General features: G+C 37.7%; 1 protein-coding gene across 5 annotated transcripts in view; it reads left to right on the top strand.

The window, feature by feature from the left end:
* The window catches only part of Cnot4 (CCR4-NOT transcription complex subunit 4), a 123320-nt gene extending 111941 nt beyond the window's left edge, over window positions 1-11379 (top strand). For 2 of the 5 annotated variants that reach the window (XM_063250541.1, XM_023567533.2), the window contains exons 11-12: window positions 9127-9339; window positions 10000-11379. In XM_063250541.1, coding sequence (XP_063106611.1) covers window positions 9127-9339; window positions 10000-10301 — 515 coding nt within the window. In that variant the 3' untranslated portion in view covers window positions 10302-11379. Of the gene's footprint in view, window positions 1-9126; window positions 9340-9999 lie in introns of those variants that run through there. The other 3 variants (XM_063250542.1, XM_063250543.1, XR_010048064.1) reach the window with 2 other exon arrangements.
* The last annotated feature ends 3434 nt before the right edge of the window (window positions 11380-14813 follow it).

Here is a 14813-nt window from a genome sequence, read left to right as displayed (position 1 = left end):
CATTGCTAATTTGTACACTGCACATCCTTTTTTTTTTTTTTTTTTTTTTTTTTTTTTTTTTGGTACCAAGAATCAACACAGTGTGCTTATATCTACATGTTCTTAGTGTCACCTTTTTATAAATTTTTGTTACCCAGTTGTCTTATAAGATATAGCCTGTTAAATAAAACTATTAGGCCTTTCTCCATGTATACTACTTGTTAGATCTGTTCGATCCTGTAATTTCTTATGCATTGTTAAAATCTGATTTTATGCTTGTTTTATGTGATTTGATTTTCTGTGGTAGATAAATGTTATTAATGATACTTTGAATGACATTTGTATGAAGAACGTAAGAATTTTAGTTTAAAAACAGGTGTAGTTTCCATTATTGATTCTATTGTCTATAGAATTGGCTTGTTTCATAGCTAAATAAACTTTGTGGATTTTGTTAAGTATAGTAGAAAGCATAGAATCAGACATTAACGAAGCAGCATCACACAGACTTTTTAAGACTGAAACAGTTTCCCAAGTTCTGTGTAAATTCATCTGAACATGATTGCTGTCTGTGCTATACTTAGGCTTCTTTCAGCAAAGGAGAATCATCAGAGAACTTAGCAGAAACTGCTGAATTCAAAATGTATTACACTTTTTGCATCCAGAGAATAAATTACTTTCATAGTCTTGAATCTTCATGAACATTTATTTTAGCTCTCATGGATCACTCTTCCTATTCTTTCTTGAGATTGATGTGTCAGTGAGATGGAAGAAGAACTAGCTATGAAATCTGTAGCTCAGCAGGCTACAGACAGTGAGACAGAGTATGCCCCAGTTTGTAGAATGAGAATATTTACAACAGAAGACAGTTGTCAGTAGAAGCTCCCTGTTACATTTTTATCTATTTCATTTGGAAAGGAGCTGAGGACCTAGCTATAACATCAAATGTTATTGACAGAGAAATGCCCCAAACGAAAGTGGGTAGAATAGTGGTTGATAGGCTAGGCACACAACATAAACCTGCAATCCCAGTTACTCCAGTGGCTGAGGCAGGAAGATTCAAGTTTGAGACCAGCCTGGGTAATTTAGCTAGTCTGTATCTCAGAATATCTATCAAAAGGACATTTCTAAAGAAATCATTTAAATCTTTAATCTGTTTCAGAGTCTACAAGAACAGATTCTGAGTATGTGTGTCTGACACTTAACAGTATTATTATAAATCTCCTCTGGGAGGGTTAATACCCTGGGATATGATTCACTTTGTACCTGGGAAGATATGCATATGCTCTTTAACTGACTTTACACCTCTCCCCATTTTTCCCTCCACCTGTTGTTTCATTAGTTTTTGGTAAGAAGGTCATGATTTCCTAACAGTGGAAGTAAAAGAAATAATAGACTGCATTGCCTTTTATCAAAGCTTTATGTTATAGCATCTGGCTGAGCAATAGCCTTTTTAAATTTTCTCCCTGTTCTACACATAGCTTTTTTTCTTGCCTTCATTATTTTTCATATGACTGAGATTATGGATTCTGATTTTAATCTAAGAATCATGGTACTCTCATATAGCTGTATCTACCTTTTCTAAACTATCTTTTCGGTCTGTTCCCTTCAGATTCTTTCTGTAGAAGTGCCTTCTTTTAGTTTTTTCTCATTTTCTTTTCTGATTGCAATATTCTGTTACATAGCCAGAATGATATGTTTTAGGCTCTTCTGTGGCCTGTGAATCCCTATAGGCATGAGGGACTGCTTTATCTTTTCTCTGTTTTTGAAGTTACATTCTTTAAAACCTTTGAAGCAAGGTGGACATGGTGGCGCACACCTATAATCCCAGCACCAAGGGGGCTGAGGCAGAAGTATCGCTGTGACTTTGAGGCCAGCCTGGGCCACATAGTGAGTTTAAGGCCAGCCAGAACTACACAACCAGACCCTGCTTTAAAAAAGAAAAAAACTTGAAGGAAATGCTTAGAGCTGTTCATTCAGGAAACGTTAAGTACTTACTGATGTTCATATTCTGGTATTACTTACCAAACAAAACTGAATTCTGAGTCTAATAGGAAAGAGGAAACATGTAAACAAGTAAATTATAGTACATTGTGACAGAAAAATAGCCAGAATGTCTACCACCCAAGAAGGCAAATCTAGTTATTCTTTATTCCTCTAAGCCCAAAATTATGTTGTATTCTGCTAGCGTTTGTATTTTGACAGTAGCTAGTAGCTAGCCAGCTCTTTGTTGGTCAGAAGACAGTCAACAAGGGATTTTATCAGGTTTATGTTCTTAGAGCAGATTTAGACCTTAAGGGGGGTCTAAAAGCTCTCCAGTGAGGGGTCCAATCTCCTCCATGTCTGCAATTGTATGTTCGTTGAATGTTCTGGTGATCTATGCACGCTCTCCTTGATTCAAGGCTTCTGTGACCATCCTTGGGGCTTCCCACAAGGAGGAATTCATAGCCAGTGCTCAACTCTTACACTTTTCTCAAAGCTGTTCATTTCAGGTGCGCAGGCGCGCGTGCATACACAAGAGACAGACAGACAAAAGGACCTTCGTTTTGGTCTTTTGTTACATTTTCTGATTCAGGTTCCCTCTGATCTGGTGTGGGATGCTTATAAGAAGTGTGTATCATTTAAATTTCAAGTTTACTTTTTTCTTTCATTTTACATATAATTTTACACATAGAACTCTTTCAGATGTATTTTCTCTTAAATTTTTTCCCTTAAATTCTGCTTCAGTAAACTCTTTATAAAGCAATCATCTGGACATCTTCCTGTTGTCATCACATGATCTGAGTCTCCTCCAAAACAGATTTGTAGATTCTTGTAAGAACATTCTAGCACCAAAAAAGCACATTATGCAAACACATCTGCTTGTATTTTGAAATGTGCTCACTTCCTTTGATGATAGCTGTCTGTGCCACCCTGGTTTTTTTTTTTTTTTTTTTTTTGGTCCTTTACTGTCTTCCATCTTGGACTGTCTGGATTCTTCTGATGCTTTCTTGCTCACTGTAGCTTAATGTTTATTGGCACATGTTATAGTTACTTTAATGCATCTGCCCTCCCTTCCTGTGAGTGATGAGTCCTACCAGGACAAGAAATGGTTTGTAGTACTCTTTGCAAGAACCAATGCTTTGGAGTTAGACTGATTTTTGATTACTAACCTGGATTTTTTTTTTTTAACTCAGTAACCTTGGACACATACTTTAAACTACCACAGTCTGTCCTCAGCTGTCTCATTTGTAAAATGAAGCTACTACTTAAATTACTGGATTGTTAGTACTAAAATCAAGTGTGTAAAGTGTTGAATAAAGGAATAGCGTGTAGAATAGGAAAGGGGTGGCCAGGGATTTGGCTCAGTGGCATAAGCGCCTGCCTGGCAAGCACGAGGTCATGAGTTTGATTCCTGGTACCAAAAAAAAAAAACAATAGGAAAAGGGTAAATTATACACTGTAGACCTTGATTACTGTCCTGTACACATAATATTAAAATATTTGTTTTTATAAAAGCACTCCATATTTTAAGTCCAACCTTCAAGTTTCCAGCTGTCTTGAAGAACATAGAATTTCTAAGACATTGAACTGTAGTCAAATGAGTGTTGCTTGGGCCATGAGCCCTGTCATCTGGATAACCTGAGTAAAAGAAAAAAGGCAAACTTTTGGAAGATTGAGCAAAAATTAATCAAGGAAGTCAGGAAAGCATTCTAGTTAAGGAGAATGACAGGAAATAGAGCCCAAAAAGCACAAATCATATTTAGTTGATCTAGACTTTTCTATTTATGTCATTTCTACTTCCTTACAGTATGAACAAATTTTGACTTTTTTCCTATTACTTTGTTAGAAGCTCTTCATTTCTGCTCAGAGCTCTTCATTTGAATGCTTAAAACTTTTTCACTTATCCTAAATTTTATTTTCAGATCTGTGAACCTCTCAAAATGTCTGTTCCTTAACAAATTTATCTGCTCTGAAGTACTAGTCTATGTTGCTGTATAATAAACATAATCCTAGAAATTCTAGTGTGAACTGCATCATTTACACTGGAGTAACAGAATAACATTTTCTCATAAAACTGATTTTGAAATATCTGTCTGAAAGAATTGATTCAAAGTCATTTTCCCTGCATGTTATAGTTAATAAACTGGAATGATTTTTTGGTTGTTAAACTACATAGACATAGATTTTCTTTGAAGATCCAATATGACAGATTTGCCTCCTTTTTCAAGTTCAGTGTCACATAATTCATATATTTGAGTCACTCATCAGAGATTTACTGTTGAAATTTGAGGGAGTTTAGGCTTTTTCAAAATGAATACTGATGGAAACATACTCCAACCCTGAAATGGTGGGAACCAGTAGGAGACAACAGGATGGAGTAGCAGAGGAGGCCTGAAGTATAGAAGCTAGGATAGCCAGTTCCCTGCTAAAAATGCAAGAAGTAGATCTTTGGTCTTGAGCAATAATGGGTACAAGTGAGGATAAGGAAGAAAGCAGCTTCTGGGGAAAAAAGATAATGTAGATTCAGGCTTTCTGGAGTGCTCATTGGCTGTGGAATAACTACAGCACAGTGTGGCCTTCAGGAACATTTTGCAATTAGGACTCAAGTGACTACTCACAGTCAGGGAGTGATCACCATCATGGAGCAATGTAACTCAAAAGAAGAGGTTTTTGGCCCCAAATACTGCTATCTGCAGTAGAAACTTGAATAGGGCCTGCTGTCTCTACACAAACATATAAACTGTAGACTTTGGATTTGTGAATTCAGATGCCTCAAGCTAGATTAGTTAATAAGGTCATGTGTTTAAGGCACATGGCAGGTGACCAGGGACAGTGAAATTTCCATGAAGGCATAATATCCTGATTTGGTGGTCCTCAAATGTGTTAGTGGAAACAATACATGGAATAGTGTTTTGTTTCAGTACTGGTCTGATGTCTGTTTTATCTTACCATGTTGTCATTATACAGACATCTACATCTTTACTCTTTTAGAAGCAGGTTTCATTTTTTCAAATGGAATCTTCCACATTACACTAATGCTTAAAATTGGGTAAAGGAGTACCCTGCCTTCTCAGCCTGCTCTGTTCTTTCCTGTGATGATTTTGTACAAATAAGAAAAACTCACTGGCTGGTGACCAGGGACAGTTTATTGTAAGGAGAGGGTTTGTCTACATTTTGCTATCTATAGTTATCCATTTCATAATAATGAACATAATGCAGTTAATCTGAGGACCAGAAAGAAACAGTGTGGCCACTTTCCTGTGTTCACTTGCCTAAACCACTGTCGTTTCCTGTTTTGTGATGTTCTCCATAAGGGCTGATGTCAGAACACAATTTGAACTTAGTCATTGCGTATGTTTTTCTCTGTACTTTCTAGCAGTAATTTAACTAGTCTGGTGTTATGTAGAGATACCAAAGATGGTTTCAGCTTAGTGCAAGATTTTCGGGTTCAAGGGGGCATAGGTAGTATCTAAAACAAGGACTTCATGAGTGCTACTGTGACTACCAACCAGTACGATCATTTCACTGAACAGAGGTGATAGTTTGTGCTCCTTGCACCCTTTTGGTACTCAGTAAAGATTTGCTTTGCCTAAATTTTAACTTGGTAGCTTTAACACATAGGTTTTATACTGACTTTTCGTTGTTGCTAAAAACTAGACTTTACAAATTTCCCTAGTATGTAATAATCTACCAGCAAGCTGGCACAAATTAGTCATAATAATTTTCATTAATAAAAAGACTTCCTGCCAGATAAATTAGATGTTTACTGATACTTTTTATGCAAGAGAGTATGAGTGTGATCTCTGGAATCTTGAACATACTTTAACTGGTATGCCTTTGAGTTCTATACCAATAATATAACTACTGCAAACAACTCCTACCTTCAAATTATTTAGAACTGAAAATTGATGTTTTGTTGAACATACTTATATAAGCTAAATGGGCTTAATATTTAAACATTTTACCAATAAACACTCCTTCTCTAGCACATTATATTCTTTAAAAATAAATTTAAAGTGTTTAGTAGCTTGGTTTTTCATTGTACTTTGGTCTTTTCAAGTCTTTGTGGAGAGTTTACTTTCCATATTTTGTCTTTGTAATATTTTAGTGATGAGAAGACTTGTTAATTAGATTGACCACGCAGTGCCTCTGAAAAAAATGATAGATGTTCGCCCTGATTTCCTATGAAGATTGCTCTGTTCAGGGCTCCTGACAAGTCAGAAGTCCCCTATCTTGGCTTATGGAAAAATTTACTGATAAGTTTGTTTAGAATTGAACTCATCTGCAAGGTTTTTTTTTTTTTTTTTTTTTTATCTTTTTCTTTTTTATCGGTACCAGGGATCGAACTCATGACTGCCTGCTTGCAAGCAGGTGCTTATGCCACTGAGCTAAATCCCCAGCCCCTCATCTGTAAGTTTTTATCCAACCCTTTTTCTGTTGAACTTACTGACTTGCACATATTGAATTCCCAGTGTAAAGTTTTTTATTTTGGGGTTTTTTTGTTTTTGTTTTTGTTTTTAGGCAAGGTCTCACTTTGTAGTTCAGGCTGGCCTTGAACTCATGGCAATCCTCCTGCCTTAGCCTCCTGAGGGCTAGGATTATGGGAATGTGCCACCAGGTCCGACCTAGTGTCAAGTCTTGTATAAATAAAGAAAAACTCAGGTATATTCCGTTGAATCAGTAGTACTATTTGAAGGTGAAAGTGTATTCAAGTGGGCAATCAACTTCCTTTGTGACTGTGGTTCTCAGTGGGGGATATCTCCCTACCCAGTGTCTAAACATGGTTTTTCCTGTTGGGGGCTTAGTATTCCTGTTGTAGCTAGTGAGTAGAGGTCCACAGTGCCACTAACCATCCACAGTGCATAAGCTAGCTCCCCACAGATTAATGCAGTGCACAGTATGTCAGTAATGACGAACATAGTCAGTGCTAGGAGAGTAGCTCAGTGGTGGAGCACTAACATGTGCAAAGCTTTGGGTTCCATTTCCAGCACTTGGGAAAAAATAAAAGCCAAAACCATAAACCCTGCAGTGCATATTTCAAGGAAGGAATTACTAGAAGCCCACAGCCGAAAAGAATTTAGGTCAGAGACAATGGGTGTTGGTAGGTAAAGGAGCAGGCTGAACTGAGATAAACTGTTTTGGTGAGGATTTAAGTGATTTCCTTTCTCTGACCCTTTCTTTTTAAAACCTTTGTATTACTATGTATTTGTTAGTTTATATTTACTTTCAGGATGGGGAGTTGATATATATATTTTTGATAAGATTTTTTTTCCCAGCTGCAAAATGCAGTCTGTTCTTTGAGGCACTGTCCTACAGTCATGTGTTTTTCACTGCCATGCAGTCATGGTGTTTCTTTGTCTCCTTTTTATTGTGGGTCTCAGGGACCCCTGGATTTTCCCTTAACTATTTGATTTGTTAAAAAAAAAATCAAGTAGTCAAGAAAGATTTCTTGATATTACTTTTTAAAAATACAACTCTTGGTGTCTGGGTTCAACTTCACAATGAAGAATACTGTGAACTTGGGCAGATTATTTATTTATTTATTTATTTATTTATTTATTGGTGCCTGGCATTGAACTCAAGATCTTGCGTTTACCAAGCAGGCACTTAGCCGCTGAGCTGAAACCCCAGCCCTGTTTGTTTTTGAGACAGTGTTTCTCTCTGTAATTGAAGCTGGCTTTGAATTCACTATATAGCCCCAGCTAGCCTCAAACTCATGGCAGTCCTCCTGACTCAGCCTCCCAAGTGCTGGGATTACAGGCACACCCAGCTCCTTTATCTATTAAGTACAGATTTCTACTCCTTTTCTGCGTACCTCACAGGTTTGTTGTGAGGGTCAAATGAAATACTTAACTGTAAGAGTGCCTTATAAATTGTATAATACAATGCAAATATTAATAAGGAAGATAAGAGTTTTTTTTTAGTAAACATCAGTTATGAAAAGAAAGTGAGTTTGATGGATCTGTTTTCTATTTTCTTGTTTGTGTGGTGTACTTTTCTTCATCTTAGTGAAGTTCAGGGATGATGTTCCTTTAATTGTAGTTTCTTGTCTTTTTATAAGTAAGATGCCTAAGTTAAATCTTTCACTTGATGAAATATGATATTTGATAAAGATCAGTGAGTGAATGGTACAAAGCAAAATTATAAAATGAAAATTCTGAATTCCCAAATGGCATTCGCTGAGCTGGCTAGATTATCATCACTGTCATTACCATGATTGTCCTCAGTGTTGATTGTCAGTGAGTTCTGTAGAACTAGAATTATTTTTGTGGGTTTTTTCCTCCAAGAAAACTCGTTGTTATTTTGATTCATGTTCCTATTTTAATAAAACAATTGCTCTTAGTAGCTGTAGACTTTACATAGCCTCCAGGCCAACTAGGTATACCATGTGGATTCTGAATAGTAGTGGATCAAATTAGCTTAATCACCATTTATAAAAATACTTTGTGCTTTGATAATGTCTTACATGTGGCACTTGTCATAAATAGACCATGAACACTGTAGGACTTCAAGACTCAGATGTTGAATAATTGGTAGAACTGTTGAGAGTGGAATAGGCTGCTGGAAATTACTCCATCTAAAAGGTGTCCTAGCTCTTCCTTGGTCCTTGTGATTAATGGGAAGATACTGTTTTCAAACTGCTTCATTCCTACCTTTCTCTTCTGAAAAGCATTACTGGTTTTACAATCGAGAACTTATTTTTCTTTCTTCTATTTTATGTTTATTCTTCATAAAGTGACTTTCCTTCAATATAATTGGGCTCAGAAGTAAGTTCCTATAATGTCATAGACTTGCATTTTTATAGTGTACCTCAGCTCTACTGTCTAAATGCCTCCTTAAAACTTTGTAATTTTGCTGGAACTAGACAGTGCTCTGGAAGATTTTTATACTACATTATTGATTTGTATACACATAGTGGTGAAGAAGCTAGAAAGACAAGAGGCTCCCTGTCCTGATCTTGAAGCAAGTTTCCCCTCTTCTTCTTAGGGCTTTGAGCTCACAAGCAATAATCCTGCCCAGTGTATCTCGCTAGGACAGCCCATTTTAAATGCTCAATAAAGAGTAAGTCTTCTCCCACATAATCGCTAAAGAACAACATATGTTTCTAACGTCAGCTTTTTATTTTTTTTTTTTTATCTTTCATTTTTTTGTTGGTAAATCTCCCAGACAACAGCAGTTCTGTAGAGAGTTTAAATATGAAGGAATGGCAGGACGGGCTAAGGGCACTTCTACCCAACATTAACATCAGCTTTGGTGGACTGCCCAATTCTTCCTCCCCCTCCAACGCCAACCACAGTGCACCACCGTCCAACACTGCCACCACGGACAGCGTGAGTTGGGACAGCCCTGGCAGCTGGACAGACCCAGCGATCATCACAGGTAACTTTCTCACTCCCTTTAGCTCAATCATGGCTATCAGTTTGGTGTTTAGCACAGAATCAAATTAGAGGTCTCTTCAACATCAGTTCTTTGCACAAAGCCACAAGTGAGGGATGCTCTGCTTCCTTCTTGGGGTCTCGGTGAACCTGTCAGCCTTGTTGTGTCCTGAGGCATCAGGTACCTTGCTTGCTCCTTTTGGTCAACATAGGTGCTGATGTCTGGCAGCATGTGTGTATTTTGTAGGCCTCAAAGTGTAAAAGCATCTGACTGAACTGTCTTAGGAACATACTCCACTTTTTTTTTATAAAGCTCTCTATTATAAGGCAGTCTTGTTAGGTGTCCCTGTTAGACCAAGGCAAGCACAGTGGGAAAATACTGTCACTCAGTTCTCAGTTATTTTCTTGCCTTCTGCCTCTGTGGCAGTGGGAATAAGTCTCTTATAGTGAAGAGGAGGCAGTAAATCTTAGTCCTTGCTTGGGGTGAGGCTAGATAAAAGGAAAATAAGATTTAAAAGATATATTTTAGAAGGAATTTAAAATTATAATTTTTGTGTTTCTTAGATAAATTAATCATTTTTGTCTTTTACATTTGTTTGACAAATGTCGTACCATTTCTGTACAGACTCACTGTTTTCCCTCTCATTCTCTGTTCCCTATGCAGGTATTCCAGCCTCTTCAGGAAACAGTTTAGACTCTCTTCAAGACGACAATCCTCCACACTGGCTAAAATCCCTCCAGGCTCTCACAGAGATGGACGGCCCCAGCGCTGCCCCGTCACAGACCCACCACAGCGCCCCCTTCAGCACACAGATCCCTCTGCACAGAGCCAGCTGGAATCCCTACCCTCCTCCCTCAAATCCTTCCAGCTTCCACTCCCCACCCCCAGGCTTTCAGACAGCCTTCAGACCCCCCAGTAAAACCCCCACAGATCTTCTACAGAGCTCCACACTGGACCGCCACTAGGCATGAGGAGAAACCAATAGAAAATGCAGGATTTGTCCCACCCTGTTTTCTCCTTCTTGGCCCACCCACAGCTCCCTTCTCATCTCTTTAAGTTCTGAAGAATCCAGTTCCTGATCATTTTTTTTTTCTCCCTGCCCCCAGATGCAATGTGATCACAGGGTCATTACCATCTTTTTTTAATTGTAAAAGTTTCTTTTGATCTAGCATTTGAGTGACAATGTTGAATGTTTCTTAAAAATGCCTTTTTAAAAAAGGAGAGGGAAAAAAGAAATCAAAGGGCAGTCTCGGTACTTAGAAAATTACTGTTTGTCTGTTGCACATAATAATGACATAATCTGCTTAGCAGAAAATGACAATTAATCTATAGAAAAGGTCAAGGAAATGCATTATCAACTGCAAAAGTTGGAAAACCAGGTTAATTTAAATGAGATTGCTAAATGCATGGGGGAAGGCAGTGGTCCTGGCATCCATCTTGTATTCAGCTTATCATTATTGCAGGAAAAATGCTTTTAATTTTTTAATTTTTTTTTCAAATTGATGGGAAGGACTTGAGTGTGTCAGTAAGCAAAAGAATTGATCGGAAGTTGATGGAAAGATAAACTGATCTATAGTAGTAACTGGCTTATTGCTAAAGAGTTTATAAGGAGGGAGAAAGTGATTTTTTTTAAAAGAAAAATTTTGGCTTTAGATTTAAAGTTAACTCAAATGTTTTAAAGAAAAAAATACTCACAGATTTAAAAACCTATACATAATGTAAGAGCTGAAATGTAAGTGATTTCTTCAGTCTTTCTCCTCTGTCAGAATCTTTTTTTTCTTTGACCTTCAGTCCACCTGATGAGGGCACTCTGAGATAGCACTGCTCTGGGGCCATCTGATCACCAACAAGAGCAACTCTGACCTCTTTGCCTGCAGCTTTTACTTAACCCTGTAGTTTCTGGACATTTGTGCAGTATTGAAGACAGGAGAAAAGAAAACAGAAACCTGGTATAACCTGACGCTAAAACTAAAAACAAGGAAATGTACCTCTTTCTTCAGAATTAAAACTAAAAATCTTAAATAAAACAAAACTTGATGATGACCCCTGGGCTGTTCTTGCTTTTGTTTTTATAGTTTATTGAGTGCCAGTTTAAACCATTTTGTGGCAAGTGCCATCTCATTTTTCCATTTGGTTTCTCATCTTCAGCCATAGGGAGGATGGTTTAGAAGGTGACATTAGGAAAACAAAAGATCATTTCTTGTCAGTCACCACCATCTTGAACTCAAGTACTTCTGTGGCTTAGTAGATGAGCCCTCGTTATTTGCTGTTGTCAGTGTGGGCCGAGCCTCCCAGCTGAGAAGCTGCACGTGCAGAGCTGGGTGGATTAGTGACCTACTGTGATGCTGGTTCTCCTGGGGAACCTGGCAGGAGGGCCAGCCAGTGTGCAGCACAGGTGCACTACCTCATGAGTGCCAGGATGGGACAGATGGGGAGACACTGAGGACGATGACTGTCTTAACGATGGCCCCTTTCAGGGAGAGCCTAGCAGTGGAAAGAGATTATACCACTGATTGGAAGAGGGTAGATGTTTGATCTTGAACATTACCTTCCAGAGCGCTAAGCTATGTGGTTAGTACCTCTTATTTTGGATGCATTCAGAAGTTGGCAGCTTGTGAGTCATGATAAGGGAATCCGCGGGTTGAATTACATAGATCTAAATTGTATGTACCATGTTTTCAGATCGATTTTTTGAAACTTGCTTTGATTAAAAAAATTTTTTGAGATGTTAAGATATTCTCAAATGTCACTACAAATAGATGCTGACTATTGGACAGAAAAATGTTTTGTGTAATTAAACTGAAATGTTACTGTGATAAGAGAGAAGACCCAAAACTGCAGGCTGTCTGTCCTGTGAACTTTGCTTCTATCTCCTGAACCTGCAGAATGTTACACTGCCGAACCTGCAGAACGTTACACTGCAGAATGAGGGGCCAACATGTCAGTAATAGTCACAAAGCAGTGATTCGTGACCTTTTTGAGTGGAGGGGATACTGAGGATGGTTTATCAGTAAAAGTATTATTTTCTGTAAAAGGAGGAGGTTCTATCTTGCAAGGTTGTGCTGTAATTGTGTGTGTTTACTTATAGAGGACCCTTGAGGTTCCTTTATCCAGTTCTACTTCCATGTCTCCTTGCCATCCACAGTGGGCATTATTTTAATTTCTGTGTCAAACTCATTTCTTAAAAGAGTTTTGCTAGCTATGTATGTATCTGCATACTATGTTGTTCGATTTTCAAAAGTTAAGTAACAAATCCAGCCTGGCTGTATAAGGAAAGGGTGATATTGTCTATTGAGAGAACAGCTTTTAAACTTGAGCATTTCTAGCTCATAGTTTAGCTCTGGCTTTTCTAGTAAGGTTTAAAGGTCACAAGCAAGATCTGGAATTCACCATTTGGAGTATCTTAACAGGTCTACTAACACATGGCAGAAATACAGTCTGAAGGAGGGAGTGATTGCTATTTTCTGTATCTAATATCACTGTAGCTTCCCTCCCATCAAAAATGCTCCAGTGGCACAATCGGTTAGCACGCGGTACTTATATAGCTTCCCTCCCATCTTCTGGAGTAAATTAAAGCACAACACTAAGGGGTGAGTTTGGGGTACAGATTAAGAGTCTGAGCTGATAATTCTCCAGGGCATGGCAGTGAGAATAGAGACATTAGACTTAGTCAAAATCCAGAACAGTATGGACAAGAATCTGGGCCAAACAGACCTTGATAGACTATTGGTATAATGCAGTAGAAATTGGTACTGGTGGTTCTTCAGCATCTGTCCTTGGGTTACAGTACTCAGTTCTAGTATGTAACAGTCATTCCTAGGATTTCCCTTCTGTCTTCTTAATTAGTTCCTCTTTTTTCCTAAATCCCTGTGTACTATACCTTAATTGTCTTTTTTTAGTCTCTCACTTTGCTGAAGTATCATTCATTCTTCATGATTTCTTGTGAGATAAGCCCTTTAGTAAATTTTTATGTCTGAAAATAATATTCTGTTTCTGTAGTTTGGATACAGAATTCTCAGTTGTAGATATTTTTTCCTTCAGAAATATGAAGACGTTATCACCTTCTTGCTTTCAGTATTCCTAATTAAAAAAAAATCCAAAACCATTCCTAAACTTTAATCTGTTTTTTTCCTCTGCGCAAGCTTGTTCCAAGTTCATTTTGTGTTCTGAAATTTCAAAACGATGTTCCTAGGAGGGGCTCTGTTTTAATTCATTGTACTGGACTCAGGTCCAGCCCTGGGAAAATCTTGTCTTAACTTCATTAGTGAATCTCTTGCATTAATTTTCTCTGTTTGCCCTTTCTAAAAATGTCATTATTCAAATATTGGGCTTTTTTTGATTTTTCTTCTGTTTCCTTTGTCTCCAGTTCTCCATCTCTATTTTTTGTTCCTCTTTCTACAAAAATTTTTCTCAACTTTTGTTTATACTGTTCTTGTCATTTCTGTTATGCCAAGTTGGTATTATCAGTTTGTTTGATTTGTTCTCTGTCTTCCTTATAATAGATTTCTCTAGTGTGTTGTAATCCTTGGTTTTTCTGCCCATGAGTAATGCTGAAAATTTTATTGAAAGGTTTGAAATTATGAATCAAGCTTACCAACTTTGAGCTCATCTGAGTGGTGTCTCTGTTGGGGAACCACTTAGGCCTTGTCTCTACTGGTCAGATTCTGTAGAGAAATGTGAGAATGGCCAGCTGAGAGCATAAAGGCCTGACTCCTGGTATTTAAGGGTTGTTTTTGGTTCTCTGTTTTCATTAAATCTGTATTACTTACTCCTTCCTTTTTCAGTGTGTTTTCTCTCCAGATATTAACTATCAAAATACCTGCCTATCTAAGACACGAGGCCCCCATGTTTCAAAGCTGTTCTTGTTTGTTCTTTTCTTTACTCTTTAATTTTGCTGAACTTTTAGGAAGAAATCAGGTGTGTAGGTTTGATCTGTCATGTTGGGCCATATTTGTGCTCCTTTTGTAAACAAATAGGACAGTTTGCAGAGAGAGGAGGACCATCTGGCTATTGGTCAACAAGCAAGAATGCCATTTCTTGGTTTCAGTGCTACCTGTCATCTTTTCCCCCTTGAAATGGTCTCTTATTTTGACATCTTCTTTTCAGTGATGCTCCTTTGGTTTACATTAAAAGTTTTTATCTCAAAAAACAATCATACAAGGCATTATTTTAATGGTTAATTTTTAGTGTCAATATTAAAGACAAATTTTACCACAGTTTTGAGGGCTCCCTGCTCCAGGAGCAAATGGGTCATTTCTTAGACTTAGCTAAATTATAACAACTTTAAAAATTGCAGGTGAGGGGAAAATAGCCCTATAAATGTATTTGACTGATATTTTTAAAGAATGTAATGATGGGGGCTGGGGATTTAGCTCAGCGGCATAAGCGCCTACCTTGAAAAAGCAGGCAGTCATGAGTTCGATCCCCGGTACCAATAAAAAGGAAAAAGACAAAAAAAAAAGAATGTAACGATGTCA

This window comes from Cavia porcellus, unplaced genomic scaffold (assembly GCF_034190915.1).
Source record: "Cavia porcellus strain 051 isolate PalLab524CR breed Dunkin Hartley unplaced genomic scaffold, mCavPor4.1 scaffold_6, whole genome shotgun sequence".
Classification (NCBI taxonomy): domain Eukaryota; kingdom Metazoa; phylum Chordata; class Mammalia; order Rodentia; family Caviidae; genus Cavia; species Cavia porcellus.
The sequence above is the reverse complement of the archived record's forward strand: the minus strand, read 5'-3'. Positions and strand labels throughout refer to the sequence as shown.